General features: G+C 42.3%; 1 protein-coding gene across 1 annotated transcript in view; it reads right to left on the minus strand.

Annotated features, from left to right (window-relative positions):
* Kctd19 (potassium channel tetramerization domain containing 19) overlaps positions 1-16,630 on the minus strand; it is a 38,696-nt gene that overhangs the window by 15,308 nt on the left and 6,758 nt on the right. The window contains exon 2 of the mRNA XM_041650534.1: positions 14,091-14,387. Coding sequence (XP_041506468.1) covers positions 14,091-14,387 — 297 coding nt within the window. The remainder of the gene's footprint in view (positions 1-14,090; positions 14,388-16,630) is intronic.

A 16,630-nucleotide genomic window follows, 5' to 3' on the forward strand; every position in this document is an offset into this window, starting at 1 on the left:
GGTGGCCATATGTAGGAACTGGCCCTCTCAGAACTGATTAAGGTCTCAAAAAGGAGGCAGGCCAGCCAGAGTGGGAAAATCGGTGGCCATGGCAGGGTTATGGGAAGTATTTTCATGGAACACCAAGTAATGAAGGAGACTGCTTATGTGGAATATTGGGAAGGGAGTCTTGAGAAATACTCACTGTAATTTGCTACACTTCTTTCTGCTTAGATTCAAAGAGTTCTTGGCTTAGGGGAAAGAAAGGCATGGAAGGACTGGGGAGATGGTTCACTAGCATACTGATGCACGAGCCTCAGAACCTCTCTAGAGGCCATGCTAAAGGTATGACAGCACATATCTATAATCCTAGTATTGGGAAGGTAGAGACAGGCAGATAGAGCCCTGGAACTTGCTAGTCATCTAGTCCAACTGAGTTGTTGAGCTCCAGGTTCAGAGAAAGACTCTGACTCAAAAAAAAGGTGGTGAACAACTGAGGATGACAGCTTATGTGGGACGACCTCCATGGGCAACCCATACATGTGCACACGTGTCCACTTGTACAATCACATGAACACACATATGGATATGGAGTGAGGCAGGATTGAGCATCAGTTACAAATGTATGGATCCTCGGGAACACTGGGACAATTTACACTTCATTAAAAAGGGACCCAGCTTTCTGTTCTCTCTCGGTTTAGGTATGCACACAGCTATAGCTTCCGTATCAAAGTGTCAGCTCCCTGGAGCCAGGATGGTGACCTAGTAGAGTAGTCGGAACAGAGTATGCATGGTAAATGGGGAAACCCAGTGAATCAAGATGAAGGATGACGGCTTGACAGTATTTCTGCTGAGTAGGACAAAGGAAGGAAAATGGTGACTGTGCCCAGGAAGGACAGGATCGGGCACAGTGGGTAGAGGTACACATTCAGTCACAAACCTCTGCCAGAGAGCAGAGGACCACGCAAGCTGCCTGAGGAGTCTGGATGGTTCTCCTGGTTAATAAAAATCCTTGAAAGATGTTTTGGCTGTTCTGTTTTTAGATTCCAACTGCAGTTTCCCCTCCCTCCTCTCCTCCCAGTCCCTTCCCCCACCTCCCCTCTGCTCTCTACCCATCCCCCATTCACTCTGCTTCTCTCCAGGAAAAGGTGGCAGGCATCCCATGGGTATCAACCAAACACGACATATCAAGTGGCAGTGAGACCAGACACCTCCCTCATACTGAGGTTGGATAAAACCTAGTATGAGGAAAAGGGTCCCAGAAACAGGCAAGAGTCAGAGACAGCCCCCGATCCCACTTTTAGGAGTTCTACATGAAGACCAAGCTACACAACTGTAACATATATGCAGAGGCTCCCTGGTTGTTGGTGCAGTCTCTGTGGGCCCCTATAAGCCTAGGTTAGTTGGTTTGGTGGATTTTCTTGTGATGTCCTAGGAGCCAGAGGGGTGTTGTCTGGTTTTATGTCAACTTGACACATGGTAGAGTCATTTGGGAAGAAGGAACCTCAATTGAGAAAATGTTCCTACCAGATTGGTCTTTTGGCAAGTCGATGGGCATTTTCTTGGTTGATGATTGATGTGGGAAGGCCCAGCTCACTGTGGGAGGTGCCAACCCTGGGTAGGTGGTCCTGAGTTATATAAGAAAGCAAACTGAAAGTTGTGATGGCACACACCTTTAATCCCAGTACTTGGGAGGCAGGTGGATCTCTGAGTTCGAGATCAGCCTCGTCTACAGAACAGTTACGGGACAGTCAGGACTATACAGAGAAACCCTATCTTGAAAAAATAAAAACAAAGGAAGGAGAAAGGAAAGAAAAAGAAAGAAAGGGAGGGAAAGGAAAGGGAAGGAGAGGAAAAGGAAGGAAGGAAAGAAGGAAGGAAGGAGGGAAAGAAGCAAAGCAAACAGAAAGCCAGCAGGAGCAAGTAAGTAATCAGCCCTCCTCCATGGCTTCTGCTCCTATTGAAATATTATTTCCTGAAATATTATTTCCCTAAGTGATGGAGTGCACCTGAGAATTGTAAGATGAAATAAACCCTTTCCTCACCAAGATGTTTATGGTCATGTTTTGTTGTTGTTGTTTTATTTGTTTTATCACAGCAATAGAAACCCTAAGATAAAAGATTTAAACTAGGGACTATTACTTGACTATTACTCACTGAATCTCCAGCCAAATAGATTGCTAGCAAGCCCTAGATTCCATCTCCTTCCTCTCCATTTTCTCTCCTTACCTATCCCTGAGCTTTCTCCATACCATAACCTTTAAAATGTACTAAATAATCCAAAATCATTCCCATCTTAAAAAGTCAGTGTTCCTTATTGCCTGTGGGGTTCAGTCCAGAGTGCCTTTAGCATTGCACATAAGGCCCTACACAATCGATGGGAGTCGCATGAGGGCCTTGAAATAGAACAAACACAGGTTTGAATTCTGACTCTGTCCTTTAAGTCTACCATGTTAATTCTAGACACATTTACTCCAAATCCTTCTACTATCCTCTGCCACAGGGAGCCTCCTAAACCCACTACAGTGTTAGGATTATTAACCTATGCCACCATGCATGACATTTTGTTTGTTTGTTTTTGTTTTGTTTTTCAAGACAAGGTTTCGCCGTGCAACCATCCTGGCTGTCCTGGAACTCACTCTGTAGACCAGACTGGCCTCGAACTCAGAGATCCACCTATCTCTGCTGAGGATTAAAGACATGCACCACCACTGCCCAGCCCATGTCCGACATTTTTATATGGGTTCCGGAGACTGACCAAGCTATCTTCCCTGTTCTCCCACCCTACCTCACCACCCTACCTCAACTTTATGTATGCTATTCTCTCTGCCCAGAAAATTCCTCTTCCCATTTCTCAGACTACAGAACCTGGTCCCTCTTCCAGGCAGAGCCAGTCATTCTCGCTACCCCTTTGTTACCACAGACACATTCACACTTCTCTCCACAAGCTTTTGGTTTGAATCCAGCCACTTCTTTCCTCTGTTATCAGGTGCCTGCAGAAGGCTGGGTTCACGTACCCAGTCTTCTAGTCTAGACCCTCATAGAGAGGAAGTGCTTACATTATGTTATGTGCAAGACTGCATGCAACTGTGGAGCTGGAGGGTTGAGTCTTCTGGAAAGAAAGGCCAAAGGAGCTGACAGAGAAGTAGACCACACTCACACTGATGTAGATCCTGACTATCCAAAACTACAGGCACAGCTAGGACGCACAGACAGGGTTTCTCTGTGTAGTCCTGGTTGTCCTGGAACTCACTCTGTAGAACAGGCTGGCCTTGAACTCACTTTGTAGATCAGGCTGTCCTCGAACTCACAGAGATCCACCTGCCTCTGCCTCCCTAGACTGGGATTAAAGGTGCACACCATTACTGCCTGGAATGTTTGACAAATCTTTAAAAGGAGCGCTCAGGCAAATAATCTACAAACATTGCAATCCCAGCCAGCCAGTGAGGACATGGTATGTATTAACTGAAGGGGTCAAGGTAAGCAGTTAGGCCCAGGAGCTTCAACAAGGTTGAGTCCTTGCTCTGATATTTATAAGTGTAAGACCTCTGCTCACAGGAAGACATTAGGATGCTTTAAGAAACCACAAAAACATCCCCCAACTCCCTCACCTACTTACTTATTTATGCTCTGTCAGCTCTTCTCTAATAGTATAACCTCCCCGAGACCCCAAGGACTTTCCTTGTTTTGTTCTCCGCTAGAAATGGGACACCAGTGCATTTTCTGTTGAAAGAAAGAATGCACAAATAAAAACACTCCAGGGAGCCTCGCTTCCAGGGGCTTTGGGCTTTACTGGCTCAAGCTGTCACAGAGCATATGGCTGGTTTCCTGTAGGCTGACTTCAGGTCTACTTTCATCTACCCGACTATTACTTTTTGGAATTTTCTCTTCATATGTTATGAATGGGAAGCTATTGGAGGGAGGTCTCTTCTTTCAATAAAGGCTCCTGTACAGCCCAGGTTCTTCTTGGACTTGCTGCAGTCCTCCAACCTCACCCTCCCAAATTCTGGAATTACAGACATGCGCCACTGTGCCTGGCCAATGGAGGATTTCTTTAGAGAAATACAGACCGGAATTCAGAAGGCTAATGGCTAATGTAAGGGCAGCTGATGTTGCTCTGGGCCTAGATAGTAGTGAGAAATAAATCAGAAACAATGTAAAACCGATGGTGCAGGGGCAAGTATACACAAAAAACACCCTGCTGGCAGAACCTTTGGACCTAACAGGGTTTTCAAAACAGTAATGGGTTTTGGATGCCTTATGGGCTATTGGGAGGAACACAATGGTAAAAGAGCTCAAGGAACCAACAAATCCCCGACTGCTGTGTCAGGATGAGTGCCTGCGCTGCCCTGAAGCTAAAAGGAAGCAAGACTATTAGGCCGAGAGGATGTGCATCAAAAGAAGCCAAATAAGGCGCAACTCTCACTATTTCAGACTCATCTCTCTGCTGCTGGTTCTACAGAGGTGGGTCCAGTCTCCATGTCCCAGAAGATAACTAAATGCCTATAGATAATGGATAATTGAAAAATATTGGAAATGCAAGCATAAAAATATAAGAAGAAAGACATACAAAAACATGATCCCAACAGAATTAGCATTGTTATAAGAACAGATCAACAAACACTCTAACTTCGTCTGGAAATGTTAGGATAGGCTTCCTACAGGCTACATTTATAACAAAATATAAAACGGAGTGCAGGGGCATAGAAAGTAAGCATATGGGATACTTAGGGGTATGATTGAACTTCAGTTGTGTGTGTGTGAGTGTATGTACACATATGTACATGACTGTGGATATATATTTGTGATATGAGCCATTAAGAGCAGGTGGACTAGTCTGTGGGGACCCTTGAAGCCATTTCAAGGACTTTACACTTGAGTTGTCCACTTATCCATTGTTGCCCATAAGCCGCATTGTTGGAATGACTATCTGCCATTTACATATTCTTCTCCAAGAACACAAGGTAATCTGTCTCACATCAGAATAGGAAATGTGAGGCTGCCACTGGCAGTCATCATTCGTGTAATCAACATAAAAACTCCCTGACTCCCTTAAACACAAGGAATATTTGGATTCTTTACTGGTAGCAGATTGCTGGCAAATAGAACAACTATGGTTCAAACTTTGAAGTTCCCAGAAAGCAGTGCAATAGGAAAAATTGGGCTAAGGTGTAGTTTAGTGGTAGAGTGTTTGTCAGCATGAGTGAAGCCTTATATCCAGTCTTCAGCGGGCTTCACAGGCCTGTAAAAGTGAACCAATACTCTGCACTGAACCTTAAACTCCTGTGAGTGACCCTGAAGAGAAAGTTCATGTTCTTCTGGAGCGGCTGTGACTCCTAATCAGTCTGATGGCAAGCGATAGGCTCAGAGCAGGTTAAATTTAAGAGGGCTTCTCAAATTACACAGGGAGTTTTAGGGAACCTAAGGATGTTTATGTGCGGACTGGCAACGACTACTTTATATCTCCCCTGTGAATAACATACAACATTCCAAAACTTTCAGGTTCATAAATTTACATATGAGCTCTGATGACTCCCAGATTCTGTTTCTAGTCCCAAGTGTTCCTATGAACTCCAGATCTGTATATCCAGTGACTCGTCGCTCTCTCCACTTGGATTTACCACCTTTTCACTATTTCTCCAGCTTGACATTGTTGATCTTAACTTGCGATCCCTGCCTCTTAAATGTTCACATCGCTTAGAATTCACCATTTACCTGGTTGCTCAGAGTAGAAACATAAGTTGTCCATTCTTTCTTTCTTCTTTTCTTTCTTTCTTTTTTTCTTTTTTTGTTTCTTTTTCTTTTTTGGTTTTTCAAGACAGGGTTTCTCTGTAGCTTTGGAGCCTGTTCTGGACCTGGACCTAGCTCTTGTAGCTCAGGCTGGCCTCGCTTGCCTCTGCCTCTTTTTTTTTTTTTTTTTTTTTTTTTTTTTTTGGTTTTTCGAGACAGGGTTTCTCTGTGGTTTTGGAGCCTGTCTTGTAGATCAGGCTGGTCTCGAACTCACAGAGATCCGCCTGCCTCTGCCTCCCGAGTGCTGGGATTAAAGGCGTGCGCCACCACCGCCCGGCTTGCCTCTGCCTCTTGAGTGCTGGGATTAAAGGCGTGCGCCACCACTGCCTGGCTGTCCATTCTTTCATGTCCTGCATCCCATTCATTAGCAAATTCATCAAGGCATATCCAGGATTTAAATTGTTTCTATCACCACTCAAGACCAAGCCCTCATTGTCTTTCATGTGGATCAGCGGTTCTCAGCCTGTGGGTTATGACCTCTCTGGGGGTTGAACGACCCTTTCACAGGAGTTGCCTAAGACCATCTGAAAACACAGATACTTACATTACGATTCATAACAGTAGCAAAACTGCAGCTATGAAGCAGTGATGAAGATAATCTTATGGTTGGGGGCACCACAACCTGAGGAACTGTATTAAAGGGTCACAGCATTAGGAAGGTTGAGAACCACTGGTCTGGGTCCTGCTGGAGCTTCCTAGCTAATCTTCCTGCTTCTTCCCTTGCCCCTATTGAATGTAAGCCAGGAGTAAACACATTTTTTTCCCTTGTGAGAGGCCAGAAACTAAATATTTTAGACTTTGATAGCCATATGGTCTCTGTCAATTCAAATACTCAACTCTTTTGTAGTTCAAAAACAGCCGAAAACAATATACAAACAGATGAGCATGGCTCTATTCCAATGAAACTTTAGCAATGAGCACTGAAATTTGACTTTCAAATTTGAAATTTGAAATTTCAGTCATGAAAATTAAAAAAAAAAACATGCTTAGCTCATGGGCTACACACACACACACACACACACACACACACACACACACACAGGAGTGGATGGGATTTGGTCCATGACTTACATAGTTTATAGACTCTGATATATTGTCAAGCCAGCAACCACTGATTTTTTCCTTACAACTTTATTTTCAAGATTTCTTTACTTATTTTTTATTTGCACATGTGTTCCTGTATGGATTTATGTGCATCGTGTGCATGCAGGAGTCAGAGAGGCCAGAACAAAGTGTCAGATCCCCAGGCACTGGAGTTACAGGTGGTTGTGTGCAAGTATGTGGGTGCTGGGAACTGAACCTGGGTCATCTGGAAGAGCTTAGCAAGCACTTGTAAGCACTGAGTAAGCACTACTACCCATTTCTCTGACTCCAACAACTTTATTTTACATACTAAAGACTCACATTTAGGAAAACTGGAGAACAAATCCGGGCCTTGTGCGGTTCTAGGCAAGCATTCTAATACTAAGCTACAACCCCAGCCTTATCTCCAGTTCCTCTACAGTCTTACTGGATTACTCGATTTGGTCTTGAACTTGAGACCATCCTGTTCGGCTCTCCAGATAGCTGGGGTTAAAGACCTGTACCACCTGGCCCAGCTGAAGCATGCCAGCTTAAAGGGCACAGTTCACTGGGGTTTGGTAAGTTTGCATTCCCGTTCAACCATTACCACTATCTATTTTGGTGCCCCAGAAAGAAACCTTGCACTCTGAATTGCTATTGTCTGTTTTTTATCCAACCTATCCTTCCTATGCCACAACCTAGTCCTGAGTAGTCACTAAATCTAATTTTTTCTCTATAAATTTCTCTTATTCTATCTGTCACTCTCACTTTTCCTTAATTTCTAGATGAGGAAGTGTTTATTTTGATCCACAGTACCAAGTTACAGTGCATCATTGTGGGGAAGTCACAACGCCAAGAACTCAAAACAGCTGGGCACATTGCACCCATAGTCAAAAGGCAAAGAAGACTGAATTAATGTAGGCATTCTTCTTTTTTAGTCTCTTGAGATCTCATTTTGTGGCCAAGACTAGCCTCGAACTCACAATTCTTCTGTCTTAGCATCCAAGTTCTGGGATTAGAGGCACAAGCTACCACATCCAGAAATGGCATAGAAACAACCCTAAAATAGACTCATTCTACCTATAATTATGTAGGTAGAATCAGGACTGCGGATATGGCTCAGGGGTACAGTGCTTGCCTGACATCCAAAAAATCTGTGTTTAATGTCAAGTACTGAAAATGGAGGGGGGCAAGCCTATACATACGTATATATATATATATATATATATATATATATATATATATATATATATATATATAATCTTCACAATCTGTGCCTTTTTCCATTTACTTTCTCTCCCCTCACCATCCCCTTATATTATATGGCTTCCTACTCCATTTCTTTTATCTCCATTATCTGGCATGTGGTTGGCTGTCCAAACACATTAAGTATTCTGACTAGAATCGGAGACTTCAAGTGTACCTTTTAGAGGTGAGAGGTGCAGGTAAGGTATATAGAAGGGCAGGGAAACAGAGCGGGACTCCGATAGGGGTAGGTACGTAGGGAATGATGGGCAGAGATCAGAGCATCAGTGTGAGCTCAGGCACCTGTCTTCCAGAAGCTTTCAATCTCACCCTGCTGGTTGGCTCATTCTGTGACACTACTTTGCTTCTCTCTTTTGTCCTTTTAAAGTATTTGTTTATTTATTGAGGTAGGTTCTTGCTAGTAGCCAAGGTTAGCCTTGAACTTATGATCCTTCCTTCTCAGCCTCCTAAGTACCATGCCAGCTTTCCGCACTGCCTTTCAACAAAGCCTAGCATGTTACAGACTATCTTGATCAAAAATGCTACCTTTTGAATGAATAAGACATTCAGTTAGCAGGAGCCAAGTTCTATTTTATTGTTAGGTACTAATTTTGAAGAACTCTGTAGTAAGGAGCACTAATAATTTGGAACAGTTCAGATATGTGCTATTCAATATGGTAGTCACTGTGAATACCGTACAGTTCTTAAACTGCAGTAGCCTAAATCTAAGATGTGCTAAATATTAAAAAATTTGATATGGAAAACTTGGTATAAAACAAAAAAAAGTATCTTATATTTAAAACTTTGAAAATACTTGGTTAAGCTGGGCGGTGGTGGTGCACACCTTTAATCCCAGCATTCGGGAGGCAGAGGCAGACAGATCTCTGTGAGTTCGAAGCCAGCCTGGTCTACAAGAGCTACTTCTAGGACAGACTCCAAAAACTACAGAGAAACCCTGTCTCAAAAAACCAAAATAAGAAAAAGAAAAAGAAAAATCAAGTTAAATAAAATATATCATCAATTGACTTCACTCATTTCTTTATACTTTTTAATTTTTGTCTACTACAAAATTTGAACAATACCTATGAAACTAGATATTACTGCATGTACCCATAGTTCTCCAGTGACTTGGGAGACTGAGGCAGGAGGATCAGTGGAATCCAGGAGTACAGGGCTAGCTGAGGCAACACAGTGAGACACCCCACACTTCTTAAAAGAAATTACATATAATTACATATGTCACCCACATACATAGCTTAATTATATTTTTTATACCATTCTTTGTTTTCCCTAAAGTCCATAGGAATAATAAATGGAATCCAGAATGCTCTCATAAAATCATAGTTAAATGCTTGAAGTGGTACAGCTTAAGGGGAGTCTTTAGATAAGAACTGGCAAGACTTCATTTACTGCAAGTAGTGCTTGTTCACAGGCAAGCCTCTGAGTAGCTGGATAGGCCGCAGCAGTGGGGAAAATGGTGGAAGTGTGTGAGGCAGTTGACTTGCTTGAGGCGGCTGCTGACTCCCAGCTGTATTTACATTCTGCTTCAATGAATAAATACCACTTTGGCTGGGCCAGCACAAATGTTTATTTCTTTGAAAACACCATTTCCGAAGCGTAAGCACTTGTTTCACAGTCTGTCTTTGGGAGGCAGATCCACATAATTCTTCAAATTCTGCTACTCACACATGTTGGAATTCTGGAGTCAGACCAACTCATTGGCCTCTGAGTTGTTGCCTCCTACTTGGAAGCTGATTCCCAGATATATTTTTGTTTCGGTTTAGGAAGTGAGGACAGCAAAGGGGCTAAAGAGCTTAATAAACTGTTTATATAAGAAGCTTGTAGTCTTTTAAATTATTCTCTGAAACATTGCCTTGATCTCTTTGATTTTCTGCAATAAACAAGCTACTTCTTCTCTACACAAAAAGGTGCCTTGGCATAGAGCCATGAGCAATCCTAACATGCCAGGCCATTTCAATGGTTTTGAAGCCACTTGCAAGCATTTCTAGTACTTTACTCCCAGAGAAGTTGACAAAAATTTAGATTCAAGTGGAAAGTCTGAAAAAAAAAAAGAGAGAGAGAGAGAGAGAGACCTCTACCTTGCACTGCAGTGTGCTAAGGGTTTTTGGATTTCTAAATATCTAATAACTTCAGAGAAAGCACTGGATTATTTACCAAGGATCATACACAAGCACATACACTACAAAATAAACGGCCTCTTTCCCCCGACCCAGATACATACATTTCTTCCAGGAGGTATTGGAAAGGCATAATTAGTGGTGTACAGAGACGCACCATAGTTGATGGGCTAGTCCTTATGGAAATGAATAAACAACACCTTGCTCAGACAGTGGGATTGATATAAAACACGCCCAGATCTCCTTTCCAGTCATAATATTTAGTTCCAGGTTAAAAAAAATCCTTGTTCAAAAACTACCAAATAAACTAAGCAAGTCACCACAGAAATTATCTCTGTGGCTTGGAGAAAACTTAAAAGTAATGCTTCCATTTTCCATCATACTTTGATGCTTTATCAGTAAAGGTTTTTAAAGCTCTTAAAATAAGAAAAAAGTTGCAGCTGGGGAGTGGTGGTGCATGCCTTTTAATCCCAGCACTCACGGAGGTAGAGGCCAGCAGATCTTTAAATTCAAGTCCAGCCCTATATAGTGAGTTCCAGAACAGCCTGGGCTACACAGAGAAACCCTGCCTTGAATCCCCCCGCCCCCCCCCCCGCAAAAAAAGAGAGAGACAGATAGAGATGGGGGGGGGGAGTAAGGAGGAAGGAAGGAAGGAAGGAAGGAAGGAAGGAAGAAAGGAAGGAAGGTGTGTGCTAGAGAGACTTACTCAATGATAAAAGCGTTTGCTGCTCTTGCAGAGGACTGAGTTCAGTTTCCAGCCCAAAGTTGGGCATCTCACAACCACATACAACTCAGCTCCACAGAATCCAGTACCACTTCTAGCTTTCATGAGGATCTGCACTCATATGTGTGTGCGCACACGCAGACACATACACACAAGTGAAAATCATAAAACCAAAGTGTTTTTTTTAAAGGAAGGAAGCACATTGTATAGAGGCTGTTAACCCCAGTACATGAGAAGCAAAAGCAAGAAAAGGAAATTAAGGGTCCTCCTCAACTGTATAGTTAGTTCGAGGCCAGTGTGGACTACTTGAGACCCTTTCTCAAAATAAAAAATAAAAATACAAAAAAGTGCGGTGGTATATGCCTGTAATTTCAAGGTCACCACTGGTTACACAGCAAATTCTAGGTTAACTTGAGCCACAATAAGTCTCAAATCACCAAAAAAAAAAATGGGTATGGTAACATCTTTAATCACTAGCACTTGGGAGGCAGAGGCAGGCAAATCTCTGTGAGTTTGAAATCTGGCTTATCTACATAGAGTTTCAGGCCAACCAGAGCCACAGAAAAAGACTCTTGTTCAAAAACAGGACTAAAAACAAAAACAAAATAAAGAAATGAAAAGAAGTCTCTGGGATTCAACAGTTAAGAGGACTTGCTACTCTTTCAGAGGACCCAGGTTCAGTTCCCAGCATCCACAGTGGCTGCTCACAGCTACCTCAAACTTCAGTTCCAGAGGATCTGATGCCCTCTTCTGGTCTCCACAGGTGCCTGTATACACATGATGTACATACATATACTCAGACACACACATACACATAAACTAAATAAATCTTCAAACAGACAAACAGAAAGAACTTTTTTTAAAAATTTTAAAATAAATCTGAAAGGCTCTTGGGCTAGGCGTGGTGTCCCATGTTTTTACTCCTAGCACCTAGGAGGCAAAAGCAGGAAGATCTCTGAGTTTGGGGCCAGCCTGTAGTCTGGTCTACACAGTGAGTTCCAGGAGAACCAGAGCTGTGAGACCCCATCTCAAAACAAAACAAAAACAAAAAGTCTATTGAAAAATAAAGAAGTGAAGGCAAAGAAAGGATTCTGCAAATTGAAGAATTTTTGCTTTGCCAAAGTAAATATTGAGTACCTTATAGGCACAATGAGATGTTTTGTTTGGTTTTGTTTAAATGAGAGTTGTCCTGTCTATGGCCACAACACCCTGATCACACCCAATCTCATCTGCTCTCAGAAGCTAAAGAGAGTCAGGCCTGGTTAGTACTTGGGTGGGAGACCATCTGGAAATACTGGGTGCTGTAGACTTTGGGGGCTGGAGATGGATGGCTCAGTGGTTAAGAGCTTTGGCTGCTCTTCCTAACTTCAATTCCAAGCACCCACATGGTGGCTTACAACCATCTGTAATGACATCTGGTGCCCTCTTCTGGCCTGCAGGCATACATGCAGACAGAACACTGTATACATAATAGATAAATAAATCTTTTTTTAAAAAAATTTTTAAAAAAAGCTGGGCAGTGGTAGCACACACCCTTGGGAAAAAAAAGTTGTCTATATGTTTCCTAGGCTGGTCTTAAACTCATACACTCAAGAAATCATCCCACTTCAGCCTTCTAAGTAGCTACAATTATGGATGTATACCACTGTGCTAGTGAGAAGAAATAGTCTTGATGAATCTTACCGATTTAAAATCTCAGCCATGGTGTACATAGTAAATCCTAGAAGTTGTACAGCTTTTTTCCTTTTAAATGTTCACAACACAAGCCTGTTAATCTCAGCATTTGGGAGGCAGAGAGGAGGGTTTCAAGTTCAAGGATAGCTGGAGTCAAGTGGAGAGCCTGTCTCAAAGTACCAAGGGTGAATTCGAAAGATGGCTCGGCTGGTTAAGGTCCTTGCTGTACAAGCCTGACAACCTAAGCTCCACCTCTGGAACCCACATACGACTGGAAGGAAATAAGTGACTCCATAGAGTTTTCTGTCTTCTACCTAAACACCATGGCATCTATGCCCACATACACACACCACACACACACTAACAATAAATGCAAAAAAAAAAAAAACAAAACCCAGGGGCTACTATAGGTATGGTAGTGCACACCTATAACCCCAGTATTTGGGAGGATTGTGTGAGTGTGAGGACACCCTAAGCTACAAAATGAGTTCTTCCACGACAGCCTGGGCCACACTATAAGACTATCTTAAAGAAATGTACATTAAAAAAGAAAAATCCCAGCAGTGGTGGCACACACCTTTAGTCCCAGTACTCAGGAGGCAGAGGCAGGCAGATCTTTGTGAGTTCAAGGCCAGTCTAGTCTACAGAGCTAGTTACAGGACAACCAAGAAACCCTGTCTCTAAAAACAAAAGCAAACCAAGGGTTGGAGATGTGGCTTAGTGGTAGAGTATTTGCCTAGCAAGCAGAAGGCCTTGGTTTTGTCCCCAGCACCTCAAAAAAAAAAAGTAGCAGTTTAAAATAAGATTTGAGCCGGGCGGTGGTGGCGCACGCCTTTAATCCCAGCACTCGGGAGGCAGAGGCGGGCGGATCTCTGTGAGTTCGAGACCAGCCTGGTCTACAAGAGCTAGTTCCAGGACAGGCTCCAAAACCACAGAGAAACCCTGTCTCGAAAAACCAAAAAAAAAAAAAATAAGATTTGAAAGAGCCAAAGCTACCCTTTCAGTAATACTAACTCCCGTCTCAGGTCCCATGTGGTTGCTGATGCAAATAAAGCAGAATCAGATGAAAGTCTCTGTTAAACTGTGCAGTTAAAAGCTGGGTGTGTGGCACTTGGCTAATAGGGGCTGTGAGGTCATAGAGTCACGGTGGTCCCTCCCTACACAGTGAGACCTCAAAAGCAAGCAAAAGAGCCTATAATCCCAGCACTCAGGAGGCAGAGGCAGGCGGATCTCTGTGAGTTCGAGGCTAGCCTGGTCTACAAGAGCTAGTTCCAGGACAGGCTCCAAAGCTACAGAGAAACCCTGTCTCAAAGAAAAAAAAAGCCAAAGCCATTATGCAATTCAGTATATTGTTCATTATTTTAACTCATTTATTACACTTGTCTATTAAAAGGGTTACCTCAGAAACCCATATAGAAAAGAGCCTCACATTTTGGGGTGTTGTTGAACATCACTCTTGGAGGAGAAGCACATCTTACCTGAAGCAAAGGCATCAGCTGCAACCCCAGGGCTTGTTCATAAAGCAAGTTCAGCTCGGCACAGCTGGAGAAGGAGAGCTTGGAAGTGTAGAGGTAATAGTGCACATGCCTAAATGTGGAGCCATCTCTGTCAATGAACAGCCTCTGGCTTTCTGCAGATGTCAAGGCTGAAGCCTCTTTCCACAGCAGTGAGTCTGGGAATTGAGCAAGTTTGCTTCTGGGAACTGAGAAATGCCAGCCCCCAACATTGAAATGAAACAAGTCCTCTGCTGATTCATGCAGCATGCCAGGCTCCTCCTAAAGGAAAAATGAGGTGACAGTTATACAACAGAAATAAATGGAAAGCATCCTGACAAGCAGTATGGAACCACAGTTGCTGACAACATGGTAAAGTGCATACAGCAGGCAAAGGAATTCACACACAATGTTATGAGCTCAGTAAGACTGAAGGATAGTTTTAAAAAACAATTCTATTTCACACCTTAAAATTTAAGAAGCTAGCTATGGTTTCAGGCATCTGTAATCTCAACACTCAGAAGACTGAGGCAGGAGGATCACTACAAGTCTGAGGACAGTGTAAGGCTACATAATGAACTCAAGGCCAACTATGGCTACACCGCGAGACCCTGTATTAAGAGGTGGGTGGTAGGAAAAAGAGCGCCTGTTGTGAAACATGAGTATCTGGATTTGGATCTCAACATCCATGTAAAAGAGCTGGGTGTGTCCGACGTTCACCTGTACCCGCAGCACTGATTGGGGGTGGAGACACGAAGGTCCTTGGGGGTTTTGCTGGCTGCCAGCCTAGCTGAAAAATGAGCAGCTCCACTGCAAGTGTCTCAAAGGACTGAGCATGAGATCAAGAGAGCAGAATACTTGATCTTGTCCTCTGGTTTCTGCATGCACACACATAGACTTGTTCACTTGAATGGATATACATGTGCACACGTGCGCACACGCACACACACAGAGAAAGAAAATGAGAATAAATAATTCTATTTATAGGATCAAAAAAGCAAACATTTATTAACAAACTTAAGAAATATAATCTTTATACTCTGAAAACTTTGGAACATGGTTTAAATCGTTTTTTGTATATGTGCACCAGATGTTGACATTGTTATCTTTTCCAATTGCTGTCCACATCATATTTTGAGATTAATTTCTCATTGAATCAGGGTTCTTGGATTCAGCTAGACTGGCTAGCCAGTGAGTTTCAGCGATTACCCTTTCTGCCTCTCCATGCTGGGATTACAGGATAGTTAGCTTTTTATATAGTGTCGAAGCTTGAACTCAGATTCTCATTCTTGCACAACAAACATTTTACTGATGAACCCTCTCCTTATGAACCCTGTTGAAAGAAACTTTTAAAATTCTCAAATAAATGGGAAAATAGGCTCTCTTGAGAAATGTAATATGGAGATGACAATACTCAAGCACGGTGCCTACAATTCAAGAAGCTAAGGCAGGAAGGTTGCTAGTTCTAGGCCAACCTGACCTACACAGCAAGACCCTGTCTAAAAATATGGCGATATTCTCCAAACTGCCCTATAAATTCAACACAATTCTGGTGAAAAACCCAGCTGCCTTAAAAAGGACTCATAAAATAGCTACAAAAATCTTTTTAAAGAAAAACAAAATTTTAGGACATGTACTTCCAATTTTGAAAACTTACTACACACCAAGATTAATTAAGACATTGTACTATTAGTATAAAGACATATATAACTGGAGCCTAGAAATAAATCTTTATATCTATGTTAAGTTGAATTTGTCTATCAACTGGTAAATAAATAAACAAAGTGGAATATATCCATACATTGAAAGTATTTTGGTAGTTTTGTTTGTTTTGTTTAAGACAGAGTCTAATTTTGGAGCCCTGGCTGGCATGGAACTTACTCTGTAGATCAGGCTGGCCTTGAACTCACAGAGATGAACCTGTCTCTGCCTCTTAATTGCTGGAATTAAAGACATTTTTTCTGCCTGGTCTGACTCATTAAAAGGTTATTAATAAAAAGGAAAGAAGTAATGATACATGTCACAACATGGATTGACCTTGAATCATTATGTTAAGAAAAAGCAGACAATGTGAGGAAAAGGCAAATTTGTAGAGCCATAAAGTAGATGAATGGTTAATTAGGGCTGGGAGACTAAGAAGGAGTATGATTTTCTTTAAGGAAGATAAAAACATTCCACGGTTGTGGTGGTGGTTGCACAACTCAGAAAATATAAGATCATTGAATTATACTTATTAAAATGGTAAATCCCAGCTCTCAGGAAACAGAGGCAGGTGGATTTCTTATCTCTTTTCTCTACGAGTTCCAGGCTAGCCAGGGCTATATAGTAAGAGCCAGGGTTTTGCAGAGAAATCTGTCTCAAAAAACAAAACAAAAATAATAATAACAGAAAAGTTAAGAGTTTTGCCTGCACATATATATGTGCATTACCTGCATGCCTAGAACTCAATCTGCAGACCAGACTGGCCTCAAACTCAGAGATCTGCTTGCCTCATCGTTCTGATTACTGAGCCCAAAGGCATGTGC

The sequence above is a fragment of the Microtus oregoni genome, unplaced genomic scaffold, assembly GCF_018167655.1.
Source record: "Microtus oregoni isolate MIOR12 unplaced genomic scaffold, Mior012 000004F_ref0000308, whole genome shotgun sequence".
Lineage (NCBI taxonomy): Eukaryota > Metazoa > Chordata > Mammalia > Rodentia > Cricetidae > Microtus > Microtus oregoni.